The sequence below is a fragment of the Alligator sinensis genome, unplaced genomic scaffold, assembly GCF_000455745.1.
Source record: "Alligator sinensis unplaced genomic scaffold, ASM45574v1 scaffold237_1, whole genome shotgun sequence".
Lineage (NCBI taxonomy): Eukaryota > Metazoa > Chordata > Crocodylia > Alligatoridae > Alligator > Alligator sinensis.
The window spans coordinates 1,011,216-1,035,395 of NW_005841849.1; the positions used below are offsets into that span (position 1 = coordinate 1,011,216).

Below are 24,180 nucleotides of genomic sequence, written 5' to 3' on the forward strand. Positions count from 1 at the left end.
TAAAGCATTTTTGGAACATTAGTTTTTAGATGCTTCAGTCATAAATTATATTGATTACAGCATTAGAGCAGAGGATAGTTGACTACCTGTATGGGTCTTTTATTAGCTCTGCTTCAAAAGGACTGTGTTTAGGAACTTCCCATTAGGAGGCTGGTGGGTTAATTTACTTGTCTGAGTGTAGACCTAATTTTCTTCCACATTATGGAGGGTAGGAGAAGGATGATGAGATTGTGTTCCCTTCCTGCACCTATGGAATGATGCAGCATTACGTTGCTGGGGCTTTGCTGTTGATAGCTTAACATGAAGAGCTGTATTCCATTGCTGCTAGGTTATCAAATATTTGAAAAAAGAATCCAAAATCTGTTTTTTGCACGCTCACTCACACATCTGCACACACCTCTCTCATGGTCCATCTTCTTCCCCTCGTATTGCAGTTCCCACGTTTGTTTCTTTCCTGAAGGAAGTGGAATCTCCATACGAGGTCCATGATTACATCAGAGCCTACCTTGGAGATACCCCTGAAGCCAAGGAATTTGCCAAGCAGTTTCTTGAGCGCCGTGCCAAACAGAAAGCCAGTCAGCAACGGCAGCAGCAACAACAGGTGCACATTTGCTTGACGTTTTCCTGGTTTAAACAGGTGGTTAGACTTAGATGCTTCACGGTCCTTTCCCAACCTGTTTTCTATAACTTTGAAGTATGTTGATGCTCTTTCTAGAGACTATGAAGGCAGTGCCATGATTCACTGTAAGTCTGTATCTCTAATATTGTGTGGAGGGGGGATGGTGAGAACTTACATAGCCTTGAATGCAAAAAAGGAAGCATATATTGTGAAATCTTGTAGACTATACCTAATTCTTGTTAGTAGTTTAACGGTGTGTAACTTTGCATAAATAACTTCATAGTACTGGATGAGTTTCAGGGAAAAAATGGATGTAAGTGTATTAGATGGATTGATAGACTTGCTAATTCTACCTGTGTCATTGAAAGTGACTTGGGATCATCAAAGTACTTCCAGCAAGCAGGCAAAGCTCGGTTGCATTTTACAATCTAGTATATGCTTGTTTTCCAGGATTCAGTGTGGGGAATGAACCATAGTGCACTGCATTCGGTCTTTCAGACCAATCAAAGTAACAACCAGCAATCCAACTTTGAGGCTGTGCAGAGCGGGAAGAAGAAGAAGAAACAGAAAATGGTTCGAGCAGATCCCAGTTTGTTAGGTAAGAACTGCTACTTCAAAACTGAGGTTGTTTCAAGGTAATGCCCCAGAATCTTAGCATTTGGACATGTTTGGTTTATATCTAAATTCTGCAAGAAAAATGGTTGAAGCCTTTCTGGAATGGGTCTCCTAGAATTTGAATTAATTTCCTTATTTAAAGAATGTTGCAAGACTTTCCTGTCCAGTGCCCCTACAGCTGTCTGAGGAGGTCTGGAGGTGAGGAATACAATTATCTCTGAGACTTCCCCGTTTCGTTAAAGGAACCATGTATATTTTTACTTATTCTATAGAAGTAGAGGTGGAAAAATAAGCATTGAAACCTTTTTGGCAAACACTGTGGTAAGCTGGGACTCTCTGAAGAGCAAACTATAATCCTTTGCATGATCTTTGCTGGCAATTGCAGTAGACAGAAAATCTGTTTCTTCAGAAAAATTTAAAATACCTAATTCTTCAAAATCAATGTTTTTTGCAACTTGTGGTTCTGAGGAGCAGCTTTGTTCTCCTGATGTCACATTGAGACAGTCCTAGAACTACTCACTTTGAAAGTAGGTTGAAAATGTCCAAGCAAAGCCTTGCAGAGTTAGGCTGTTAAAAAAAATTATATTACTTTGAAACATTTGAACTCCACAAGATTTTACCTAAGCATCAGATATACAACATTATGTGTATCTTTTGACATCTCAGGAGGAGCAGATTTGTCTTGAGGATAAAATATTTTTTTTAATTTGATGTTTTACCCTTCCTTCAAAAATGCCCCCAAAAGTGGTCAATATGTCTTCAGATAAATTTGGTCTTTCACATGGTATGGTAATTTTAATCATATTTTCTTAAGAATGAGAATAGGTGAGACAGATGGAAAGATATGAAAGCATATTGCAAAACAAAAACAAATATTTCCAGACATTTTTAAAAACCCACTAAAGTTCTTTTTGCCTTAAATCACAATTAGTAGCTTTAGTTGTCCCCTCATCTTAACTTATTTCCAAATTGGCATTTAATCAAAATTAAAAGCAGATTTTTGATAATGAGAAAAGCCCCTTTAACATCACAGATTAGATTCTTCTCTGGGAATATTACATATGGTTCAGAAAGCTGAGCTAACTTGAAGTTGGGTAGTTGGTTAGTGCCCATTTAGTTCTACGTAGCTGTTAATTACTTGACTGCAATATACAAGTCATATCTTAAATACTTATTTTAAAAACCTTTTTATAATTTTGTGCTTAGAGCAAATGCAAATGATCGATGATGTTGGTGTTTGCATGAAATCAAATGTTCTAGTCAGAATGGACAAATAAAACTCTTGAGGGGGCAGACATAACCAGGCTGATTACCAGTTTGGATCATATACATTGGAAGTGCAGGATTTGGCATTGGTCTGACACTGTTCTGTTCTGGCCTAAATGATTTAATCTTCCTGCCTTAGTTCCTCTTTGTAAATTTGGAATGATATTTATTCTTCATCAGCAGAGGTGACTTGTACACAGAATTCATGGACCATCTCTTTCCTAAGTCTTTCATCTTTTTGAGTAAAGCTCATTCTACTCCTGTTCTCATAATTTCTTCATGACTATTAAAATCACTCCACTAAAATTTCTAAGGCACAAAAATCTTGCTAGTATCTTGAATTTCATCTCCTTCTGTCTCCATTATCTGAAGTGGCTTCCTTTTTTTCCTGTGCTTGAGTTGCTCTTTACTTTGTCCTGTAATAACTTGCATTTTCTATAGTGAAGCTGGAAAAACCTGCTCTGAACTTTTTCACACTTTTTATGCTTTCTGTGGCATGGTCTTTGCACCCTTCACTAACTTTCCCCTTCACAGCTTGTACACTGTACTATGCACACACTTACTGAATGTCCTACGTGTTTTTTGTACAAGTACTGTCATACCTAATGAGTTGGTGGTTGATACTTGTGATGATGAGATCTCCATTACATGCCCAGTTCCCTACCAGTTTGTTCCCTTATTTGAGTTCTTTATAAGGGAAAAGTTTGAATTGTGGAGTAAAAGTTCCCTGCTTCCCCGTTTGACTCATTTTTAGCCAGTAGACCACTGTCTTCTGAATGGCCTATTTTTGTGACTAAAAATAGGGGAAATATGTATAATAAATAAAAATATGTACAGGCAGTCCTCGACTTAGTGTTTCAAGTTACAACATTTTGCACTTACAACATTTATAAATTGACATCCTGTTTTAACTTTATGACGTCAGTTTCGACTTACAATGCTTGATCTGATGCGACACCACGCCAGCGAACAAGTTCGCTGTGTTGCTCATCTCCCATCCAAACTTGCTTGGACACTCTAAGTGTCCAGAAAAACTTGCAGCCAAAACTCCTGAGAAGACTCCAGCCAGGAACCCTTCAAAAAGTCCAACCAAGAACCCTTCAGAAAGTCCAGCAGTCACCTCAAAGAAGTCCTTCCAGATCAATATGAGTGCTATTTACGATATAAATACAGTAAAAGCTCTGTTATCCAGCATCCCCTGGGAACGGGGGATGCCAGATAACAAAATATGCCAGTTAATTGAATGGCCTTGGCTGCCGCTTCTCCCACCACGTCTGGGGCATCCCTCTGCCTGTCCTGTGGCATCGCCACCAACAGGGAGGCAGGTCCCACACAGCCCCACACAGCCTGTTATGCCCCCGGGCCATGGGGGCTTGGAGCAACCGGAAGTGCCATGGTGGGTACTTCCAGTTTCACTTTTATCCTACAAGCGGGCATGCCGGTTAGTGGAGCATGCTGGCTTGTAAGATGCTGGATAACAGAACTTTTACTGTACATTAATGCAGCTATATTACTCATCTGTAATTGATCGAGTACAAAATTCTGGGGTATTTTTGTTGAAAATAAGGTATCCAAGGCCTTGGTTCAGGAACCAATCCCCCATTTATAACGTTTCTTATGAGAAAATTGGTTCTGAGTTACAAGGTCGTGGTTTTCAGGAACCAATTGTGTCGTAAGTCTGAGGACTGTCTATTTAAAAAGCTGTATAGGAGTTTGGCAGCCTAACTCAGTGAATGTTTGCTAGTAAGCTACCTCGTAGGATCTGTCTGCTGCCATTCTCCCCCGCCCCCCTGGTGCCTTAATTGTGGCATGGCATGTGGAAAGACCCCCTCTACCAGAACTCATGCCACCTAGCTGGTGAGGCAGGGAACAAGTTCCCCTCTGTTAGAGCCCTCTGCTGATGGTTGCTGCCAAAGGCCAGATCAAGAGGCAGATCAAAAGGTTCAGTGGGCTGTATCCAGACCCTGGGCTATAGATTGCTGACTCCTGCTTTTCATGCACATGCAATTTCAAGAAGATAAAACATGTCACTTGTATGCAGGTGCATCACTCAAAGGCAAATGTAGCAAACTGCTCCAACTTTAACACTGCTTCATTTAAGGTTAAAGTTGGAGCAGTATTGCTACTTTTTTCTAATTCCCAGATTGTCCACAACTAACAATTAAAAACATAATGGCTGCTGCCCTTTGAAATGGCTCCAAATAGACATGTGTCCGTACCCTCTGAGAAACAGTAGTGGTTGAATAGAAATGGAAATAGCGCAAATATTTTGGGAGCTCTTGCCAGTAAATCTGCATGTTGTTTCCATTAGACTCTTAGCTGTAAAAGTGAATTTTGTCACTTTGGACTGAATTCATTCCCTCTTTAAATGCTGTTGAGGGATGTGTGTGAATGGTGCTGGACCCATGCACCAGCCATCTGTTCCCTTCACCACTCACTACAGTGATTCATAGATTGTAAGTCCAGAAGGGACCTCAGAAGACCATCGGGTCCAGCCCCCTGCACCAGGCAGGATAGACAAGTGGGGTCCGGTGACCCCAGCAGGGTGACCACAGTGATGAGCAACTACTGATTATTTGATGTTTACGCATTATTCCTTCTGAGAGAGAGTGCTCAGTCACTTCCCCAACTTGGTGCTAAGACACAGTGATTATGCAAGTGCCATCTTTTGAATGAAATTTAAAGCCTAACTTCTGATGATTCATCACTGAAAATCTTCTGGTACTAAGTAATAGCTTGTGTTTCCTTATCATATTCCAATTTGGGTAGTGATATTCTATTTTAGTAAATTCCCCCTACAGTTTTAATTGTATGTGTATTATTAATTTCCTGTCTTAATCAGCTGCTGCATATACTATATTAGAGATAATGCCACACTGGTTCTCTCTTGATTTACAGGGTTTTCAGTGAATGCCTCATCAGAGCGGCTCAACATGGGAGAAATAGAGACTTTGGAAGACTACTGAGCATGTGCAGATCGACCGGCTTTTCCTGCATCTGTTAACCATGGATTCTCCATCTTTGGCTGCAGTTCTTTCTCCACTTTGCATTCTTCTTTGCCTTGCAGTGAATCACAGAATCAATCATCTCAGGCTGCTTTTTCCAGTCCCAACAAACCCTTTCCGCCCAGGACTGCACAGTCATTGGCGTTGCTGTCAGCCTAAGGACAACTTTGTTCTGTCTCCTAAATGGGTGGGAGATAGTATTCATTCACAACAAGGCTGCTTGTGACCCACAAGCTTTCACTGTGCTGTGATTTCTTCTGTTGACTTCTCTGGAAAATCATTTGGGATTCTGCAAACGGTAGCTTCCCTCTCCTGGTTATTCGTACCACATCCAACTTGTGCAATCATGGAGAGAGTTTGTGGTTAACAGATGTCAGTCAAAACCAAAATGCCACACACATACTGACTTCAGTGCTCCATCAGGGCAAGCGGTGCTCTCCACATCCAGGAGTTGCATTCATAAGCTAACTTGAGAACTGGCAACAGCAGGAGAGGGTGGTGGTGGGCAGAATTTAGCTTGGATTGGTTTGAAGTTGCACACCCCCTGCCAGCCCTTCTCAGCACATTACTTTTGGAGGGAAAGCTCGAGTCTGTCTTCAGTAGGTGGTGATGTCAAAGCTACTGGAGTGCTCCCTCCAGCACACTCCAGCCTTCCTGGACAAACGAGGACTCTTAATCTGGGGAAGGGGAAGTCTCGATCTCTTTTCTTTCAGGTTGAATTTACTCCCTTCAGTAGTACCTTCAGAGGGATAAGACCAGTTTATCTGGGGCTCTTCTGCCATGAATTTGTCTCGTTTCAGAGATAGCTAGGATCTTTCCCATATGTATCTTTTGCATGGGGGTAGATACTGGTTTCCACATCTGTATCCCTAACAGTCTCAGCTGACTACATATGGCAGTGATTCAGCATTTCATTACAGCAGCATTCAAGCTAAGAGGCAGAGACCTGACTTTTGACAGCGTCTGAATTCCTGGGAACCGAGGAAAAAGGAAAGTGAGGTGTGCAGTGGTAACCCTGATTACCTACCACACCTTCTTACTTAATATCCATCCCTTCATTTCAGGTCCCATTTATGAATATTTATGGAACATAACTCCTTCTCCAAAAGAGATTTAAATTAAGAAAAAATGAGAAACATCAACATCAGTCAGAACTTGCCAAATGCACTTAGCTTCAACATACATCCCCTGGTCCCAGCTTCTATTCCTGGAGGGCTGCAGTATGCCTGTAGGAGAAATGCTGCAGTTTTGGTGGAGCTGTATGAAGGGTGCTGCCCTTCTGTCATCACTGCCTGAAGAAAGCCACTCGAGTTGCTCAAGAGCAGTTTGGCTTTGGATTTTATTTCGTTTGGTTTATTCGTTTTTTGGGGTCACCCTCCCCTCCTCCTCTCTCTTCCCCCTCTCCCCCAGACATGTACAGTAACTATACAGAGACTGCTGCAGACTTGTATATAGTTTTTGGATCCAGTAGCATGGAGAGACTTGGAACTGTTGCAAATCTGGTCTCCCTGTCTCCTTTGCTTTGTAAATTCATAAAGGGGGGAAGAGGGGTAGTTAAAATGTTTACAAAACTTTAAACTCCCTCTGAACTTTTGCCAGTGTGGGGGGAAAAAAGAGAGAACTTAAATAAAACCTGGTTGTATTATATCTGAGAGCGCATTTTCTGTTTGCTTTTGTCAAAGCCGAGTTTTGAGATCATTTCTGGTGCTAAAGCAGACCTGAAACTTGACTCTCGTTACTTTTCGTCAGGCAACAACAAGCAAACACACAGGACACGGAGCAACAACCACTGCTTTATTTCTTCCCTCCAGAGGAATGCTGGTGGTTTTTCTACTTGATCATTTTAGAACTCAAAATAAACAGCAGTAAGTTGAGATTGAAGATTTCTTGTCAGAATTTTCCAATCTCCTTCCTTCCTATGCACAGACACATGCATTCACACGCTTGCCTTGTTTATGCAGGAAAGATCAAGCACTAGTTAGTTTTCTGTTATGAATTGTGCACACACAAAAAAGGACTTGATGTATAAATAAACCAGAAAGCACTCCAGTTACCCTCACTAAATAAGGGAGAGGCATGTCCTGACAGTCAGTGCTTCAGCAGGGCAGTGTGTTCCCCAAGGGCTCTTTGTATATTTCCCATCTTTAGATAAAATCATACTTGTTTCTCTCAAAACAAGCACTAGCTGTCATTTGTTGCTTGTGTTTTTCCTGTGCAAAATCCTGCAAATTTGAGGACATGTAGTGAAGAGGTAATTAGTGTTGTATCATTCATGTGTAAATAGCAAGTCAGTTTAATTTTTTAACTTTGCAAGCTAGCATAGCAGTTTAATTTCCTGTTTGCCTAGCTGTGCTCGTTTCCTACAGACATGGTTAAACTTAACTTTAAATCAGATTTAAAGTTGTTTCATAGTTGAAGCGTGTTCTAACGGTCTGCTTCTATAAATATTTCTTAAATATTGCAAGAGAGTCACTGGGCATGTGATCTATCAATGGGTGCCATAACTGTTATGAATTAGGTGCTCATGCTGGAACTGGTTCATAATGGAACACAAGGAAACATGACCGTGGTAATCTCAATTTCAGCTGGGGCAGAGGAGTAGGGATCAGAGATTGTTGAATGAGAGAGGCAGAAATCTGGAAAGGTTCCTGGGAATTTAAAGTGATGGAGATGATGGGAATAGGTTTAGTGTACTGTCTCTGGAATTTAAATATTCTGGCATCCTTCACACACCCTTTTCAGGATGGGGCTGAGACATAGTAAATGATTCCAGGCAGCCTCACTGTTTCCTTGCCTATTGTTTAGAAAACTGGCATGAGCCTCAAGAATGGTCAGGATCACCTGGGTTAACACGTGTGGTAGAAACTAGGAGCTGGAGCTGTCATTTTGGGGTAGGGTGTAGCTTGTATGTGGCTAACTTGGGTTCTAGTTTAGGGTTTAGGCAAGGCAAGGAGCTAGAGGTTTGGTGTGCCTTTTAAGTTACCAGTTGAGTGACGATGACTTCAGGAGAGGTATCTGAGATCTTATGTCCAGTAGGGAGTTCTGAAACGAGTTGTTTCTTAATTTCCCACTTCCCTGTGGTGTCAGCTTTGAGTCTTCTCTGCCTCACAAAGAGATCCTGGAAAAAAAGTTTGCAGATGAAATTTAAAATAATGCCATTTTGCTGAGAACTGAGTATAAGGATACTCAAAGATTCAAATCGTATGGATACCTTTTCTGGAGAGAAGTCAGTCGTTTCCCTGTAGCTTAACTTTAATCTTCATGCCAGTTAAACATGTATATTATGGATCTACTGCAAGAAAGTCTGATGAAATTGTTGCCTCCACCTGTTAGCTAGAACAGTCTCCTTTTTTGTAGGATTCATTCTCAGGAACTCATAATTGCAGTGCTTGCATGGGTCTCAGTCAAAAATCTGTATTTTCTTTACTAATGATTATCTTCCTCAAGCACATTTGAGAGAAAAGAGACTGATAGAGGAACACATGGAAAATAAGTCATTCAGTCTAAATCAGGGTAGGAGGGAGAGGATTTGTGGGGCTGTGATGTTAAGTCTCCCCAGCAACATCAGATTTTAGTAGAGTTTGACTGATAAGACAATGCACTGCTCCTCAATCTCTTGAGTATTAGGTCCAGCAAACAAATGGCAAGGACTTGCTTTAATTCTGCTTCGAAGCATTTTGAACCTTAAAAGATTTTGTGTGTGTGTGTGTGTACACCAGTCTGGCAAGGATAACTGATTTCCAACAGTCCAGCTGTGCATGGAGGGGAGGGGGGATTTTTTCGGCATGGTTTTTAGAGGGTGGAGCCGCGGTCTTCAGGAGAGAGGTCTGCTCAACCAGTCAGTGTGTCAGTCTCTGCAGGAGTTTGCAGAGACTGTCTGTCTGCATCCTGATGTGAAGGGATTTGTGGCCTGACTGGGCAAAGTTGTTTTTATGCTCGTGAAGTTTCCAAGCATTTCAATACTTTGAAAAGTTGAAGAATTCCTTCCAGCGCGTTGTTCCTGGAAGAAGCGATGCCCCACCACAGAGTTCCTCACCTGGTCCTGCTGGCACTCGCTGGAGTCCTGGTCCCTGCTGTGCTAACAGGTAAGCGCATTTGTTTGCATTTACAGTCGGAATGAGCAGGGGACTAACCTTTTCTCTCCTTCCCCACCCTTCATTCTTCCCCCAAAGATTTGGTAGGTGCCCCTTGTAATTCAGCAAGTCGGCTTGGAATCAGAGTAGTTAGTGTCAAAGCAAGATTTCATCTACTGAGAGAGACTGGGGATCCTGCGAGGAAGGAAAAGGGTAGGCTGTGGGGAACCCATTGTATCTTCAAAAACACTGCTACACACACCCTGCTGCACAGCTTACAAATAGGAATTGCAGCAAGCATGGATGGCAGCGTGCTTTGCAGCCAAAGGGAAAAGTTGCCTGCTCTGAATCTGAAATTAAAATTAAGTTTAAATGCCTGTCACTGTTACTGTTTTCGCCTAGCTTGGACAAACAAAATAGACTAGTCAGTTTCTGGGTATTTTCATTGTATGGCTCAAGTACACAAGCAGTTGATGGCAATACTTTGAGTTATGAAGAGAGGAACTTAAGAATAGTGAGGAGAAATGGCTGGATTCTATAAATTGTTTCTTAAGAAATGCAGGCCCCTTTAAAACTGCATGTAAGAGCTGGAGCTGGGAATGCATTTTACTCTGAGGTTCAGTAGATGCTTGGTCAGGCCCAAAAATAAAGCAAAGAGGGTGTGAGGAGAAGTGCCCAGCAAGTTGTCTCCCTGCTCTGTAAAGCCCCGTCTGTGTGGGAAATCCTTTCCAAGAATCTCATTAATGTGCCATCTAGTAGGGTCTCAGCAGAATTCGATGATCAGTGTGAACTGAGGACGACATGGTCCTTTGCAACATACTCCGCCAGTTTGGTCCAGCACCATTCATTAGCATCTCGCACAAGGAGCAAGGTCTTGACAATGTCTGGCAGATTGCTGTACAGTAGATGGACCATCTTGTTTCCAGGAATGTTCGCACCAGAAGTTTAATCTGCTAGACCAGGATGCCACAGTGTCTGTAGAGGCAAGTGCCCAGGTAACTCACTCGTTTTGTACTTCCATGTAGAGATGCTAGCTGCTAGAGGGCATTTTAAATAACAAAGACATGCAGCATCTGAAGTTAGACTGTCTGAATCTGCAGTTGCAGCATGCTCATCATTTAGCACTGCATTCCAGTTTTGTAATCAACTCATCTCCTAAACAGTAGCTTCTCTTAAAGAATAGCTACGCGTGGAATCTACCCCACCTTGCAAGTGCCTACTGGTTATTTTTTAGTGAAACCTTAAAACTGCTTCCCTCCGTGAGCTAAAAGTTAACATGGACACAGGATATGCCATACCCCAGACCCACCCTGTCAGAACTCCTGTAGACCTAGCCCAACTGCAACAGATTTTCCAGCTGTTTTATACCTGACTGTCACTGCCTCATTTATTCCTTCCTAATTATACTTTGCCTTTTCCCAAATACCTCTTGCTTCCTGACGCCAAGAGTGCTTGAAGCATGTACATTGCTTTGTAGCAGAATGTCCTTGGTTTTTGGCAAATGCATCTTTTCTTGCTGGTTTGATCTCCTGGGTTTGTTCTTCTCTGGTATCTAGTAGGGCCTCAGGGAACCAGCTTTTGCAGGAGTGTACTGCCTCAGTGTATAGGAAGGGTTATTTCTTTTTCATTTAAGGTTCGAGAGCATGGTGCAGCTTTTTCTGTATTTCAGCCTATCAGAAAATGAAATTTCCTGCCAAGACACGGAGGGGGGACAGCCAGCCTTCTGGCCTCCATATGTGTGCACATAGCTCCTGCCTTTCTGTAAACAAGTTTATTTAACATTCGGCATAACCGCAGCACTCCGTGCTGCTCCACGCTTGGGCTTCCAGAGTTTATAGCATCACAGACTGCCCTTTGTGCTTCCCATGAAGGGCTCTTTTCATTCTTCCACTGGCCACATGCCCATCGTGGCTACCTGGGGCTGGGCAGCTCACTTCTGGCCTCAGGGTTCACCCAACCCCTGCCCTTCAGTGTCAATGTCTCTCACTCATCCTCCATAGCAAAGCCCTCCAAAGTGGGCAAGATGAGTCCAGTCTCAGACCAGAAGAGCATGTGATGTTTTGAATCATGCAGGCCAAGTTTCCTAAGCAAGTCTTGGCCTCCACTTACTCCCCTGCAAAATTTTCTTGCGTTATTCCAGTGATTCTATAAACCTCTGTTAATTTAGGGATCAAATTAGGGATTAGAAGAATTTAGGGATTGTCAAGGCAGAATGAAGACTCTGGTTGGACTCTGGTTGCCGTGTGTGTTGGAAGACTCTAACGTTTCCAACACACACATGGCACTTGTTGCCTATAGTTGGTGTCAGTGAATTGATGGTCTTGATCAGAAGTCTTGTTCATCAGGTTTAGCTTCCTGATGTCACTGGTGCTTCATGCTTTTAAAGAAGAAATTTGGTTCCTGGCTCAGAAATCCAAGTGTTCTCAACATCACTGTGTCTAGGAAGGGCGGGGAACCAATTAAGCCCCTGATTTTAGCGCTTTTGTCCAGCTCTGACTGAAAACACGTTCCATATGTAAGAACCTTCCATGTGCCAAAGTCCCAACTCGAACTTCTCTGTTGCCTTACACAATTTACCCTCTCTGCCTCCATTTGCCCATCTGAAACATAGGATTAACCCCTGATGCATAGGGTGGCAGGGGGGAAGAGATGGTTATCAAGATTCAGTTTTGCTGCATTAGCAGCTGCAGAAACTTCGTTTCAGTCTGTCCTGTTTTTTTCCAGCCTGGAAGATGCTATGAAATGTAAGTGTGGGCCTCCTGTAGCATGTGCTTACACAGATAGGTAACACCATAATGAGCTACTTCAGACTGAGCAAAGTTGGAGGCATGTTATCTCCTAATAGCATCACTCTAGATGCATGTCAGCACAACAGCGGTGTACCAGAACACCGCTTTTATTACCCAGGAACAAACTGCCAAAGCAAAGGCACACCTGAGCAAAGGAGGAGACTTTGACTTGCTGTGGCAAATGATGTACTTCTGTTCCTTTATATTAAATTAAAGTTAGGGTTATAAATAGATAATAATTTTAAAGACTATTTAGAAAGTTAAAAAGCAAACAGTAGAATGTGAAGAAATGCAGAAAAAGTTTTTGATTGAAGTTTTGGTTTTTATTAAGGTAAGAGTTTCAACCAGTTCAGGGTGGCTTTAGGCAGGCTGCTCTCAGACACAGTTGGCAATAATATTCTTGTAAACTCCTGTCCACAGTTTAATCTCTTCTTTCTGGGCATGTCATTTGGATGGCTTTGGTGAATCTACAAGGAACAGATATCCTCCTTTAAAAATAAAAAAATGCTATTTTCTACGGATAGCAAGAGTCTATAGTAAGGAATTAAAGTCCCTGAATTAAGGAAGAACGAAGCCTCCTTTTTCATGACATGAGCCCAACTCTAAATAATAAGGGTTAGGAAGCAGATTTGCGTTCAGATTATTCCATAACTACTATGTGCTGGGCTGTCTTGTATCTTTCTCGGAAGCACCTTGTTACTGGTGACTTGAGCCAGGATACCGGTGTAAAATGGGAGCTGGTCAGAACATACAGAGTATCTTATGTTTTGATGTCCCGTGGTCCATGTAGCTACGTACTTGTATGATCTTCCTCTCAAACGTTGATGTAGCTATCCTGGTAGTTGTCCTCTGCTAAAGTGGGGAATCTTGTTTTAATAACACCCTCCAGACAGGATACGTGAATTGAGAGAGGTGAAATCAAACCTGCGCAAGAAAAATGAATCTCTAGTGATGGTCTGGTCAAGCAATGGTGGTATTAATTTGGCCAGCAGCTCGATACTGCTGATCATGAAATCTTACCACTGGTCTGTAGAGCCTTCATAACGTCTCCTGCTTCCTACTTGTTTGGAAAGACTCCATATTTGGTTATCCTTCTTGAAGATTGGGGACCTATAGACTCCATCCTCACACCCCTTATTCACTGTGTATGAGGCATGGGTTGTCCAGTCACATACACACTCTGCTGATACTTATCCTGTCTTTCTCACTGAACCTTGACCCTGCTTTTCATAGTGCCTGGCAGAGATAAGGAGGACCTCAATAGAAATGGCTAATGAGACAGAAGTGTTGGGAGTGTCAGGGTTCATATAAGCAGTAGCAATGAGAGATCTGACTATCCAGGATGCTCCAGGTTGGAAGAAATACCTGACTGATTGCTGAGACGTACATCTTTGTGTAGCCTTGCTCAAGTGTTTCACCTCTGGAAAATAAAGGTCACGTGGCTGGAGTCCCTGTGTTGGGTCTCTGTATGGTCTGCCACCTTTAGTTATTCACATTTCCTTCCTTTCTTTTGCAGCCTACATCATAATTGGTGTATTGTACATAGGGAGAACACACACTAGAGGTTACCTTGCTGAATTCATGCTGACCTGTATTAATAATAAACAGTAAGGAAGAGATACCATCTCTGTCACTTGGCTATTTTTAATGAGGTATTCTAGTTCAGTATTTTTATGTTATATCAATGCCATGTTAAACCCTTTTAATTACCCCTCTCCCTTTCCTCCTGCCCACTAAACTTTTCCTATGACCAAACTGCATTTTATTCTATTCACCTACACAGTCAAATGGGTTGCTAACTGGCTGGAGGGCCGCACCCAGAGAGTGGTGGTGGATGGGTCATTTTCGACTTGGAGGGATGTGGGCAGTGGGGTCCCCCAGGGCTCGGTCCTCAGACCTGCGCTGTTCAACATCTTCATCAGTGACTTGGACGAGGGGGTAAAAAGCACTCTGTTCAAATTTGCTGACGACACTAAGATGTGGGGGAAAGTGGGCACGCTAGAAGGGAGGAATAGGCTGCATTCGGACCTAGACAGGTGACAGGGGTGGGCGGATGAGAACAGGATGGGTTTCAACACTGACAAGTGCAAGGTGCTGCACCCGGGGGGGAAGAACCAGCAGCATACCTACAGGCTGGGGAATTCCTTTCTTGTCCGCACAGAGGCAGAAAAGGATCTTGGAGTCATTATTGATGCCAAAACGAACATGGGCCAACAGTGTGGGGACGTGATCAGGAAGGCCAACCGCACCCTGTCATGCATCCATAGATTCATCACGAGCAGGTCCAAGGAGGTGATCCTCCCCTTCTATGCGACACTGGTCAGGCTGCAGTTGGAGTATTGCGTCCAGTTCTGGGCGCCGCACTTCAGGAGGGATGTGGACAGCATTGAGAGGGTTCAGAGGAGGGCCATCTGCATGATCGGGGCAGCAGGGCAAGCCCTACGAGGAGAGGCTAAGGGACCTGAACCTGTTCACCTCCACAAGAGAAGGCTGAGCGGGGATCTAGTGGACGGTTACAAACTAGTCAGAGGGGACCAGCAGGCATTGGGGGAGTCCCTGTTTCCCCGAGCACTACCAGGAGTGACTAGAAACTAGAAATAACAGTCACAAGCTGGCAGAGGGTAGATTCAGACTAGACATCAGGAGGCGCTACTTCACAGTCAGGGCGGCTAGGATCTGGAACCAACTTCCAAGCGAAGTGGTGCTGGCTCCTACCCTGGGGGTCTTTAAGAGGAGGTTAGGTGAACACCTAGCTGGGGTTGTTTGACCCCAGTACTCTTTCCTGCCCATGGCAGGGGGTTCGACTTGATGACTGCTCAGGTCCCTTCCAACCCTACCAACTATGAAACTTGGCTGGTACATAGCAAAACAGCAGGTAGGTCCAGTCTGCACTCTGCCCCTCAAGGAGTGGGTTACAATTGTCAGATGGCTTTATGTGAAAACATATGTATAGTGCTAAGTTCTCCTTAATGATCATACAGTCTTAACCCAATGAAACACCCAGGGGCTTTGGACACCAGGTCAACATAGTTGGTTTCAACATGGTTACATTGGTGTAACTGAGAGAGTTCGCTGTGTTAGTCTAAAGTCAGGCAGAAGGTAGAACAGGGTGGGACGTAATGGGTTATCTGTTATGGGTGTAACAGGAGCTGAAAGAGTGACATTCACCCCTGAGTAGAGGACCATACCCCACAATAGGCCTTTGCATTCAGGTGGTTTTACCCAGGGAAAAAACTGTTCAACATCAAGTTGTTGCTAATGACTACAAAGACCACAAGACTGAATGCTTGGGTGGTCAATGCTGATTTGCCAGAGCCCAGAGAGAATGCAAAATAAGTTTTGTGCTTGTCTTATGTAATATTTGGGTGCCAAAAGTATACACTGTCCTTCCTATGCTAAACTCTGTTGTTAGTAAATGTACATCCCATACTGGGTTTGCATAATTATTTTTATTTAGAAGAGAAATGTGCCTAGCTTGCACACTATCATAGTGTTCACTTAGATGATGAAGATCAGTCTCCTGTGACTATCTACTGTGATGAAATAACTGCAGTCTCAAGGTCTGGTAAGTCATTCTCCCACTGAATGACCTAACAACTGAAACCACAGTTGCAAGTGTGAAGCCGTGTCTGCTGCACAGGTAAAAAAGCATGTGGTTTATAGGTGCACTCACTCATATGCAGCACATTATCTTGTTCAGATCCCAAAGCACTTTGCAAAAGAGGTCAGAATCCTTATCCCAATTTTACCAATGGAAAAACTTGAAGGATGAGGAGAGAAAGTGGTTTGACCTGCCCAAGGTCATCCAGCCAGTCAGCAGCAAAGATGTGGGGATAGAACCAAAGTCCCTGACTCAGTCTGGCACCTGTGACACTGTCCTATATAATCCTAAAAGATAGGGCTGAAAGGGTTACAAGCATGTATATATTTAGTTGGGATTTTTTTTTGTTATCTGCTAACTTCCCCTTTGGGGCTTTTGGATGTTATATTGGAAGCATTTTCATAGATTTCATAGACATTAGGGCTGGAAGGGACCTCGGAAGATCATCAAGTCTAGCCCCTGCCCCAGGGGCAGGAAGTCAGCAGGGGTCATAGGATCCCAGCAAGATAAACATCCAAATGTCTCTTAAAGGTGTTCAATGTGGGTGCTTGAACCACCTCCAGTGGCAGGCTATTCCAGACCTTGGGGATTTGGACTGTTGGAGCATCTATTCAATTGACCTCAGACTTAATAAACTCGGTGTTTTTTCTTGTTTTTACCAAAGAAATGAGCAACAGAGATGCTGTTTAAATGTTGCTAGTGAAGGATCTGCTTGTCTTGTCCAAAGCCAGAAACTCCAGAGCTAATGCCCACACTATTACTGGCCACTGAAGTAGGATGGCCACGGGCAGTAGCCGCTTCTCATCTTTGAAAGCAACAAGTCTGGGCAGGATCATATGAAGACACATCGTTCAGCCTCATTTCAAAAGAGCAGGAACGAGGATGTCTGAGTCTATGCTAGTTTGGAAGGGGGAAAAGCAAGGGCAAGTCATGGAAAGCACGTTACTAGTATAAAAACAACTGCATGCTGCCCAAGCTGCAGGGCTTCTGCTCCAGGGGGATGAACTCCATTGGCATCTTAGCTTCCTCTCTTGTGCTGATCACAGCAGAGGCCTGCACAAGACTGGTAGTGTGACTGCAGCATGGTTGGATGTGTCAGTGCCTGCATGTTTGTGTCTTGGTTCTTGTTCTGGGCTGACAACCAGCCTGCAAAACATGCTGAAAAGAGGATGTGTTTTCCTTATTAACTGAAGTTCCGTTAGAGTGAAACCACACAAACTCAGCAGAAAATTCAGAGTTAATGCATGTTGTTCCACCCTCAGAGGGGAGCTGTCATAGTTTTAATTGCACAAAAAAATTACCAAGCTAAGGTACAAAAGCTGCAGGATGTGAATTAGAGCCAAAGCAGCTATGCAAAGTAAAAACATTTGAAGTGAATGAGTTCCCCCTTGGATTAACTGTCCTGAAACTGAGCTCTGCATCTCCCGCACCAGCTGTTACCCTTCATGGCAGCCACTGTAGATCTCTACAAGGATTCAGGAGTTAGAGGCCTCTAGCTGCCCTTCGAGAGACGTGCAGTGCTGCATCCTGCTCTGTCAGTACAAGGGGTCTTTCTGTGGCCATGTTAACGGCATGTATCAGAGCCAAACTGCTCTACACGGTCACTCTTGGAACACTCCTTTTTACTGCACCACATCTGTTGCACAGGGTCCCCAGGAACAGTGTCTGTTCCCTGCCAGGAGAGCGTTGTCTTTCCTAACCCAATTGTGCATGAGGACAGTGTGCTACTGTATTGACTTTGAAGTCGGGAAGGTCCTTGCCATTAAACAATGCTCTCTCCCAGGTGAGCTGTCTTTTTTGCCAGCCACTAATGGCTCCAATGTTAGGGCTGGCACTAGTTTTGCTGGCATGGCAAGCAAAGATGTAATAAATGGTAATGGGCTGTTCCCCGACTGTCAAAGCAGTTTAGAAATTAGGCTTCCAAATGTTTCAGTCACATCAGTCTATGCTTAAACAATAGGTTAATTGTGCCCTTGGCACTAATTATAAATAGCCCCATATCAGTTTGGTTCCTTGGCCCTAATGAAGTTTTACCCCTAAGTCTCTTGTTGCTCTTGATCCGTCCTGTGGTGGCTAAAACCACTGGCTGGCTAAAAGGCATGTCTGTCCCACTAATAGGTATATACCAGGCACCAGTAGGTGGCTCTGAAAAACGTGCTGCGTTGTCGATTAGTTGTTTAGGACCCAAAGCACGGTGCTGTGGGCATATCCTCAAGGCTACATGGAGTCCTGGCACCCTCAGGTCATGGTATTTTCTGTCAGCCTTTCTAAAGACCCTCCCAGGCTTTGCTGCACTGATGGCACCCACTCTGTTTCCAGTTACAGACTGCTCTGCAGCCCCTAGTATAGGGCTGCCATTGGGAAGGAGGTGGAGGACCTGGGTGCCCAGCTTGCTGAAGGTTAATACATTAATTGACGTGGTACTTATTTACAGCGTCCCTTTCCCTTACTTTCCTGGTGCATGGACCATGAGTTGTGTGACATAGGAGTGCTTGGTCCCCACTGAACTGCCTGCTGTTGTCAACAAGCCCAGCCCTTGCTTGGATCACATGAGGTTCTGGCATTTTGCCCTCTGCCCAAAGCACTCGAGCTGAGCAGCATGTTCTACCAGTTGCCCTGGACATGGCTATGGTTTTCTCAGCACAGGAAGCAGGGCTGTCGGTGTCAGCACCCCTGTCACCCTCTTCTTCAGCCCAGATAACCATATCACCAGTTTAGATGTCCCTGGCCTTGGCCACCCTGTCAGATTTTTCCATCCCGGTGTGACATTCCCGACAGTTTCTGCAGGGGCCTGTGGAATGTCTGCTATTCTCACTGGGGCCTCTGTGTTGTCCAGCCTGAACAAAATGAGCATTGATGCTGATGGCCAGACCCAGCCACATGCAAACAGGAAAGACTTTTAGGCCCAACCAACCCCTCTGGGAAAAGAAATAACTGGGCGCGAGCTTGCAACATCAAAGAGAACGCAGTTTCCTTTTAATCTTTTGGAGCGACCTGGGGGGAAGGTCTAAAGACTCCTGTCTGCTGCTCTTCCGGGGGGATGCATGCTGCCTGAACTGCTGCTGCTAGGGCTTTTTTTACCCCCTCAGGCTGAGAGCTGCCATTAACACTGGCATCTCCGTTGCCTCTGGGAGAGGACAGAAGCCTGAAAGCTTAACAGCCCTGAACAAACACAATGGTTCTTTTCCATGTTGCAGTGCACTGCAAGTACCTCCAAACACTGCTTATTGGTTGCACAGGCACAAACCCATTAACACAACCTCTGACATGCAAAACGGGGCTTGTTCCTCTGCTGGCAGAACCGAGCAGCAGGGGAAAGTCACTTGCAGATGTGCTCAGTGCAAATGCAACAAGCCATAAAGGTTCAGCCTGGGGGAGAAGTAACATCACATGGACCCACCAGACACCCCTGCCCAAGAGCACCAGTGCAGCCCTAGACTGTGACCAAAGTAGCTCACATGTACGGTGTATGCTCAGCACTTTTTCTAGCAAACAAACACTTGTTGCCACAGTGGGGTGTGCTGAAACATTGATGCTTGGGAGCATTGTCTTCCAGAGACCTTTGTGTAATGGTGGTCTCTTCAATTGCTGTGCCATGGGCTGTGCTTACCATTGGACTCTTCTGATTTCCACCTTCCACCCTGTTATATCCCAGCTGCCAGTTCCCTTCCCCCATTTACCTTTACAGAAGCCACCTTTCTACTCAGTCTCAACTGTTTCCTGTGCTGTTTGCTGGATCACAAGAGAACTCAGCTGGCTGCTTTTATTAATGGAATGGGTTACACTGGGATGTTGCTACTGCAGTTGGCATTATAGCCACGTGTCCGCAGACAGCCTGACTGCCTGCTGCTCCTCTAGCCTCTCACGCCTAAACTAATTTTTCCCACACAGGTTACAAAAGCTGATTCCAGTTCCAGGACCTACAGTGAATCCCTGGAAGCTTTGCCACTTGGGCCTGGGTAGCAGCTCTATCCTCTGGGACACCCTGCTTCCTTCCAGCAGCGCAGTTGTCAGCTGATGGGGCCCTTGCTAAACCCATGTTTTCCTCTGCTCCACCAAGCAGCTTTTTCTGCAGGGATATGCAGACAGTGCTCTCATTACTGGGGCTGCTTTTGCACCTCTTGCATGTGGCATTTAAACTATTGCAAAGGAGATTTTTCAGCTCGTAGATCCCTGGGTCACTTGGCTTCTGTTGCCAAATTTGCCCTGCATTGTAGCTCCCCCAGGGTCACCCATCTACAGACAACTGTCACCACCTCAACCATGTGTTTTTTTCAGAGGGAGGAAATGTTGGCTTCAGAAGCACTGGGCAGAGGCCCCTCTGCAGGGTGTCCTGGCGACAGCTGTTTTCTCTGCACGTGGCTGGGCAGGCAGGGATCCACGTAATCTCCTTCCAGTGCTGGGAGGGAACGAAGGGATCATCCAAGGGCAGTGACAGAGATCTGTGCTTACATTGCAGCAGAGCACCCACAGGGGCCAGTCCCCACACTGTGGAATGAGCCGCCGGAGCTACCTTCAGGAGCAGGCCCCTTTGACACCACCACCGCAGCCCACGTCTCTGACTCCACAGGCTTCCCCCCTTACACCTCGGAGTATGAGCCCGAGGACACAACCCACCTCCACCGGCTGGATGATGGGAATGGTAGGTATAGGTCTTGCTGTATTGGGATCTGGGCAGCCTCCCATGAGTTGCTGCAAAGGCTCTGCGCTTTCCACATAGACACCTGCATTCAAGCCTTTTCATTGACAGCAAATGTTTACCTGGGTTTGGGAATAAATCTTGAATGGGGCTGACTTGGTCCTGAGCCAAGTCTAGTGCTTTGAACCAGCTGTCTGGGGCTGTGGTCTCTCACAGGGCCAGATATTGGCCATAGAAGCCATCCAGCTGTTGTTCTACACAAAACAAAGGGCTTCTTGGCCCCCAAAAATGCAGCCCAATGGGATGAGCAGCCCCAGGAGGCTTCCTGACTCCAGGAGGAAAACAGGTGGGTATAGGCAATGTTCTGTCCCCTCTCATCCTGTTCGGTCCAGGTTCAGTGCTTTGCTTCCTGCGGGTCTCGCTGTCAGCTCCCCAGGCTTTGAACCTAGTTGGGAAAGCCAAATCATCTTAGCTACTTAAGGCTTTCCCGATGCTCCGAGTCTGTGCTGTGGTTTGTCAAACCCTCTCTGGTTTCTTGCCTAACAGGAGCCTTGTTCCTGGCAGTGGAGAAACCAAGGAGTCAGTTCTCCTTACTGATTACTACTCTCTCAACCCTGGCCACCATCTCAGGCACTGCTTTACCTTGAGTTGCTTTCCAGGAGCCTGGTGCCCTGCCTGATAAGGGCACCCCGTGTGTCTTTGCTTTCTTCATTCACCCAGCACTCACCTCTTTGCCTTTCCCCACAGTCTTGCTGCATCTATGCAAGAGCCTTATCTGCAGCTTCTGCCTGCTGAAAAGCTCCCTAGGTTCCCTCTGTGTGTGGATCAAGTTGTCTTCCCACTCCATTGCTGTTCTCCCTCCCTCCCTACTGTATTATCCCCCATCTCTGAATCCCTCCTAATTATATCTGAGTAGCACAAGGCTAGTTGATATGAATGCTTCTCCAGAATAAATCTGTTTGGTGAGGCCAGGTGGAGGCTGTCTCCGTGATAATCACAGCTCTTTGTTAAAAATGTAAAGGCAGCAGCAGGGCGCTGAAGCAAACCTTTCCCCATAGGCTTCTGAAGTCTGTAGCTAGTGAACTTGGGACAGACAGGGAGGAGGAAGCTGAAATGCACCAAATTCCCTGGTGAGTCTCGGAGAGTAGATGGGCTGGCAGGGGGCTGTGCTCAAGCCCTCCAGCAGTTAGAGGCTGGCCAGCTGACCAGTTGCCTCCTTCATAGCAACTGTCTCTTGACTTGCAACACAATACCACCCTTGAGAGTGGCCTGAGGTGGCTGCCTTGGGTGGCTGGCAAGGGTCATGGTGTCACTCCTAAAGGTGCTTGGGGAAACCTTAGAGCCCCAGTTCAAACCACTCCCCTGGATGCCTCTGTCAGGGCAATGGACCTTTCTCTGCTGCAATCACTTGATCATAGCTCACTGATCAGCTGAGAAGTGATATTTCTGCAGAGAGGGGGTTGGGGTGAGGCCATGATATGCTGTGATCGGGGGCAAGGAGAAGTCAGGCCCATGTGGAACTACGTCACAGAAATGGTGGGGCTGCAATAGATGAAAGCTGAAATCCAAGCTGCAATAGATGAAAGTTGCAACTGCTCCAAAAAGGCTCCCAGGTCACAAAACTGCCCTCAGGCAGATGTGGGGGACAGCTTCTACAGCCCCTTCGCTGTGCAGGCAGCTGCACATCACCAGCCTCTAGCCAGTGTGCAGAGAGGAACTACAATGCACTGATCCTTGTGTTTTCCTGCCCCTCCTTTGCCTTCCCCCTCCATTTCACCCCCTGCTGAGGGCCTTATCACTGGTCCAGAACCTTTGTATTACTGGTGGGCTGGCTCTCGTGGCAAGACTGCTGCTCTTTGCCTCTTCCTCTCCTTCTCATCCTCTCACCCCCCAAAGAAGGGGCTGCTTTAGGGCCCTGGGATAGGAACATGACAGCTGTAGCATTGGCTCCTTGGGGCTGTTGCTGTGGGCTACCATAAGTAAATGGGCATCACTATTTGTGTCTCTCTGCCTGGTTTCGCCTTGGAGCTGGCCGGGTTTGGGGAGTTTAATATTTCATTTCTTGCCTTTTCCATTTGACACAGGCCTCTCTGATCATGATCGCCCACCCCCTTGTGTATGCAGTGACCCGGGCCAGGACTGGTGCTCTGTGGGCACCATCAGGCTGCCTCCCTGGACTTGAGTGTTGGTGACTGCATGCACAGGGCACTGGCAGCTCTGCACTTGGTTCTGGGGAACAAACACCCCTGTCCCTCACACAGCCTCGCTCAGAGGCAAACGGGTGTGTTCGGCTCTGAGCACCTGCCAGCCCTGCAGGTCATCCGCAGCCTGTTCTGTGCTTTCTCTGTCCCTGCAGGGGCTCTGGGTCCTGGAGCTATCGGTGCCATCGTCATTGCCGCTCTTCTGGGCACATCTGTGATCGTGGCCTTGATTGTCATCACCCTGCGGAAATTCTCGGCCTCCTGAACTCAATAAAAGTCTTTTCATAAGAACTGTCCAGGCTCTCGTGTGCGTCTGCGTGTGTGTTCACTGTGAAAAGCCACAACTCTGCTGTACTCCAAGGGGAAGAGTTAGGATTTCTTCTCTGCTGCACACACCACCTGATCTTACCCTCAGCCAACTGGCAAGTCCAAACTTCCTGAGATGATGCTACAGCAGCATCTGTTGAGTGCTGTTCAGGTCTGCAAGAGCCACATTATTGTGGCCCTTTGCTGGGATCTGCAGTCTGTTCCTCCTGTGTGCTTACCTGCAGCATCCCTCATTTCCTAGAAATAACTGCCAACAAAAAAGCCTTTGCAACGTAAGCTGATTGTCTCTTCTGGGTTCGGCTTGGAACAATCGAGGGAGGGAACAGGAAGGATCCAGGCAAGGGCATCCCTTTTGGTGCTCCTTGTGCATGTGCTGCTTACTAGCAGCCAGCTGTGCTCACTCTCCTGTGCATCAACACCTCGGGTCACTGTGGGGCCACAATGTTGGCCTCCCCCTGGTTGGATTAGACGAGCCTGGTGCTCTCTAGAGCTCCCCTTCAGTTGCACCTACAGGACTGGTACCATATTTACTCCAATCTAAAACAAGGTTTTTTCCCTTGTTCAACATGGGGGGAGGGGGAACCCTTCTTAGATTTGAGTACAGGCCAGGCAAGCAGTTGCTGTGGCTTCAGACGAGGCCAGGGTGGCTCATGTGCCAGGTAGGGGATGCATAGAGCATGGGGGGAAGGGCATGGGAGAGTGGAAGTTCAGAGCAAGGGGAGCATGGGGAAGGAGGGAGCGCAGGGAAGGGGTACGTGGAGTGGTGGGGAAGCTGCTGCAGCTCTAGCCCTGACCTCAACTGGTGGTGGAGGCTGGAGCCCGAGCCATTGCTACTGCCTGGCCTGGCCTGGCTGAGTGCTCCATAGCCCTCTCCCCTCCATCAGAGATAGTCGCTGCGAAGGTAAGGCAAGAAAATGGACAGGTACCAGTGGGGAACAAGTGTGAGGTGGGGGTGGGGAGACATTAAGGGAGGAGAGGTGGCAGGGGGACAAGGGGCATGGAGCAGGCTGCCTACCCCCCAGCTGCTGCTTTCCTTGTAGCAATG

At 45.8% G+C, this 24,180-nt stretch overlaps 2 protein-coding genes across 2 annotated transcripts in view; both read left to right on the top strand.

Moving 5' to 3' along the window:
* The window catches only part of GIGYF2 (GRB10 interacting GYF protein 2), a 123,814-nt gene extending 116,662 nt beyond the window's left edge, over positions 1-7,152 (top strand). Inside the window, 3 exon segments of the mRNA XM_006015982.3 lie at positions 435-601; positions 1,070-1,217; positions 5,399-7,152. Of these exon segments, the coding sequence (XP_006016044.1) occupies positions 435-601; positions 1,070-1,217; positions 5,399-5,466 (383 nt within the window). The 3' untranslated portion in view covers positions 5,467-7,152.
* A 134-nt stretch (positions 7,153-7,286) lies between these two features.
* On the top strand, positions 7,287-23,104 carry SNORC (secondary ossification center associated regulator of chondrocyte maturation). Its single transcript, XM_006015983.2, has 3 exons — positions 7,287-9,590; positions 20,428-20,610; positions 22,964-23,104. Exons 1-3 carry the CDS (start codon positions 9,518-9,520, stop codon positions 23,071-23,073), a joined length of 366 nt encoding a protein of 121 aa, XP_006016045.1. The 5' UTR covers positions 7,287-9,517; the 3' UTR covers positions 23,074-23,104.
* The last annotated feature ends 1,076 nt before the right edge of the window (positions 23,105-24,180 follow it).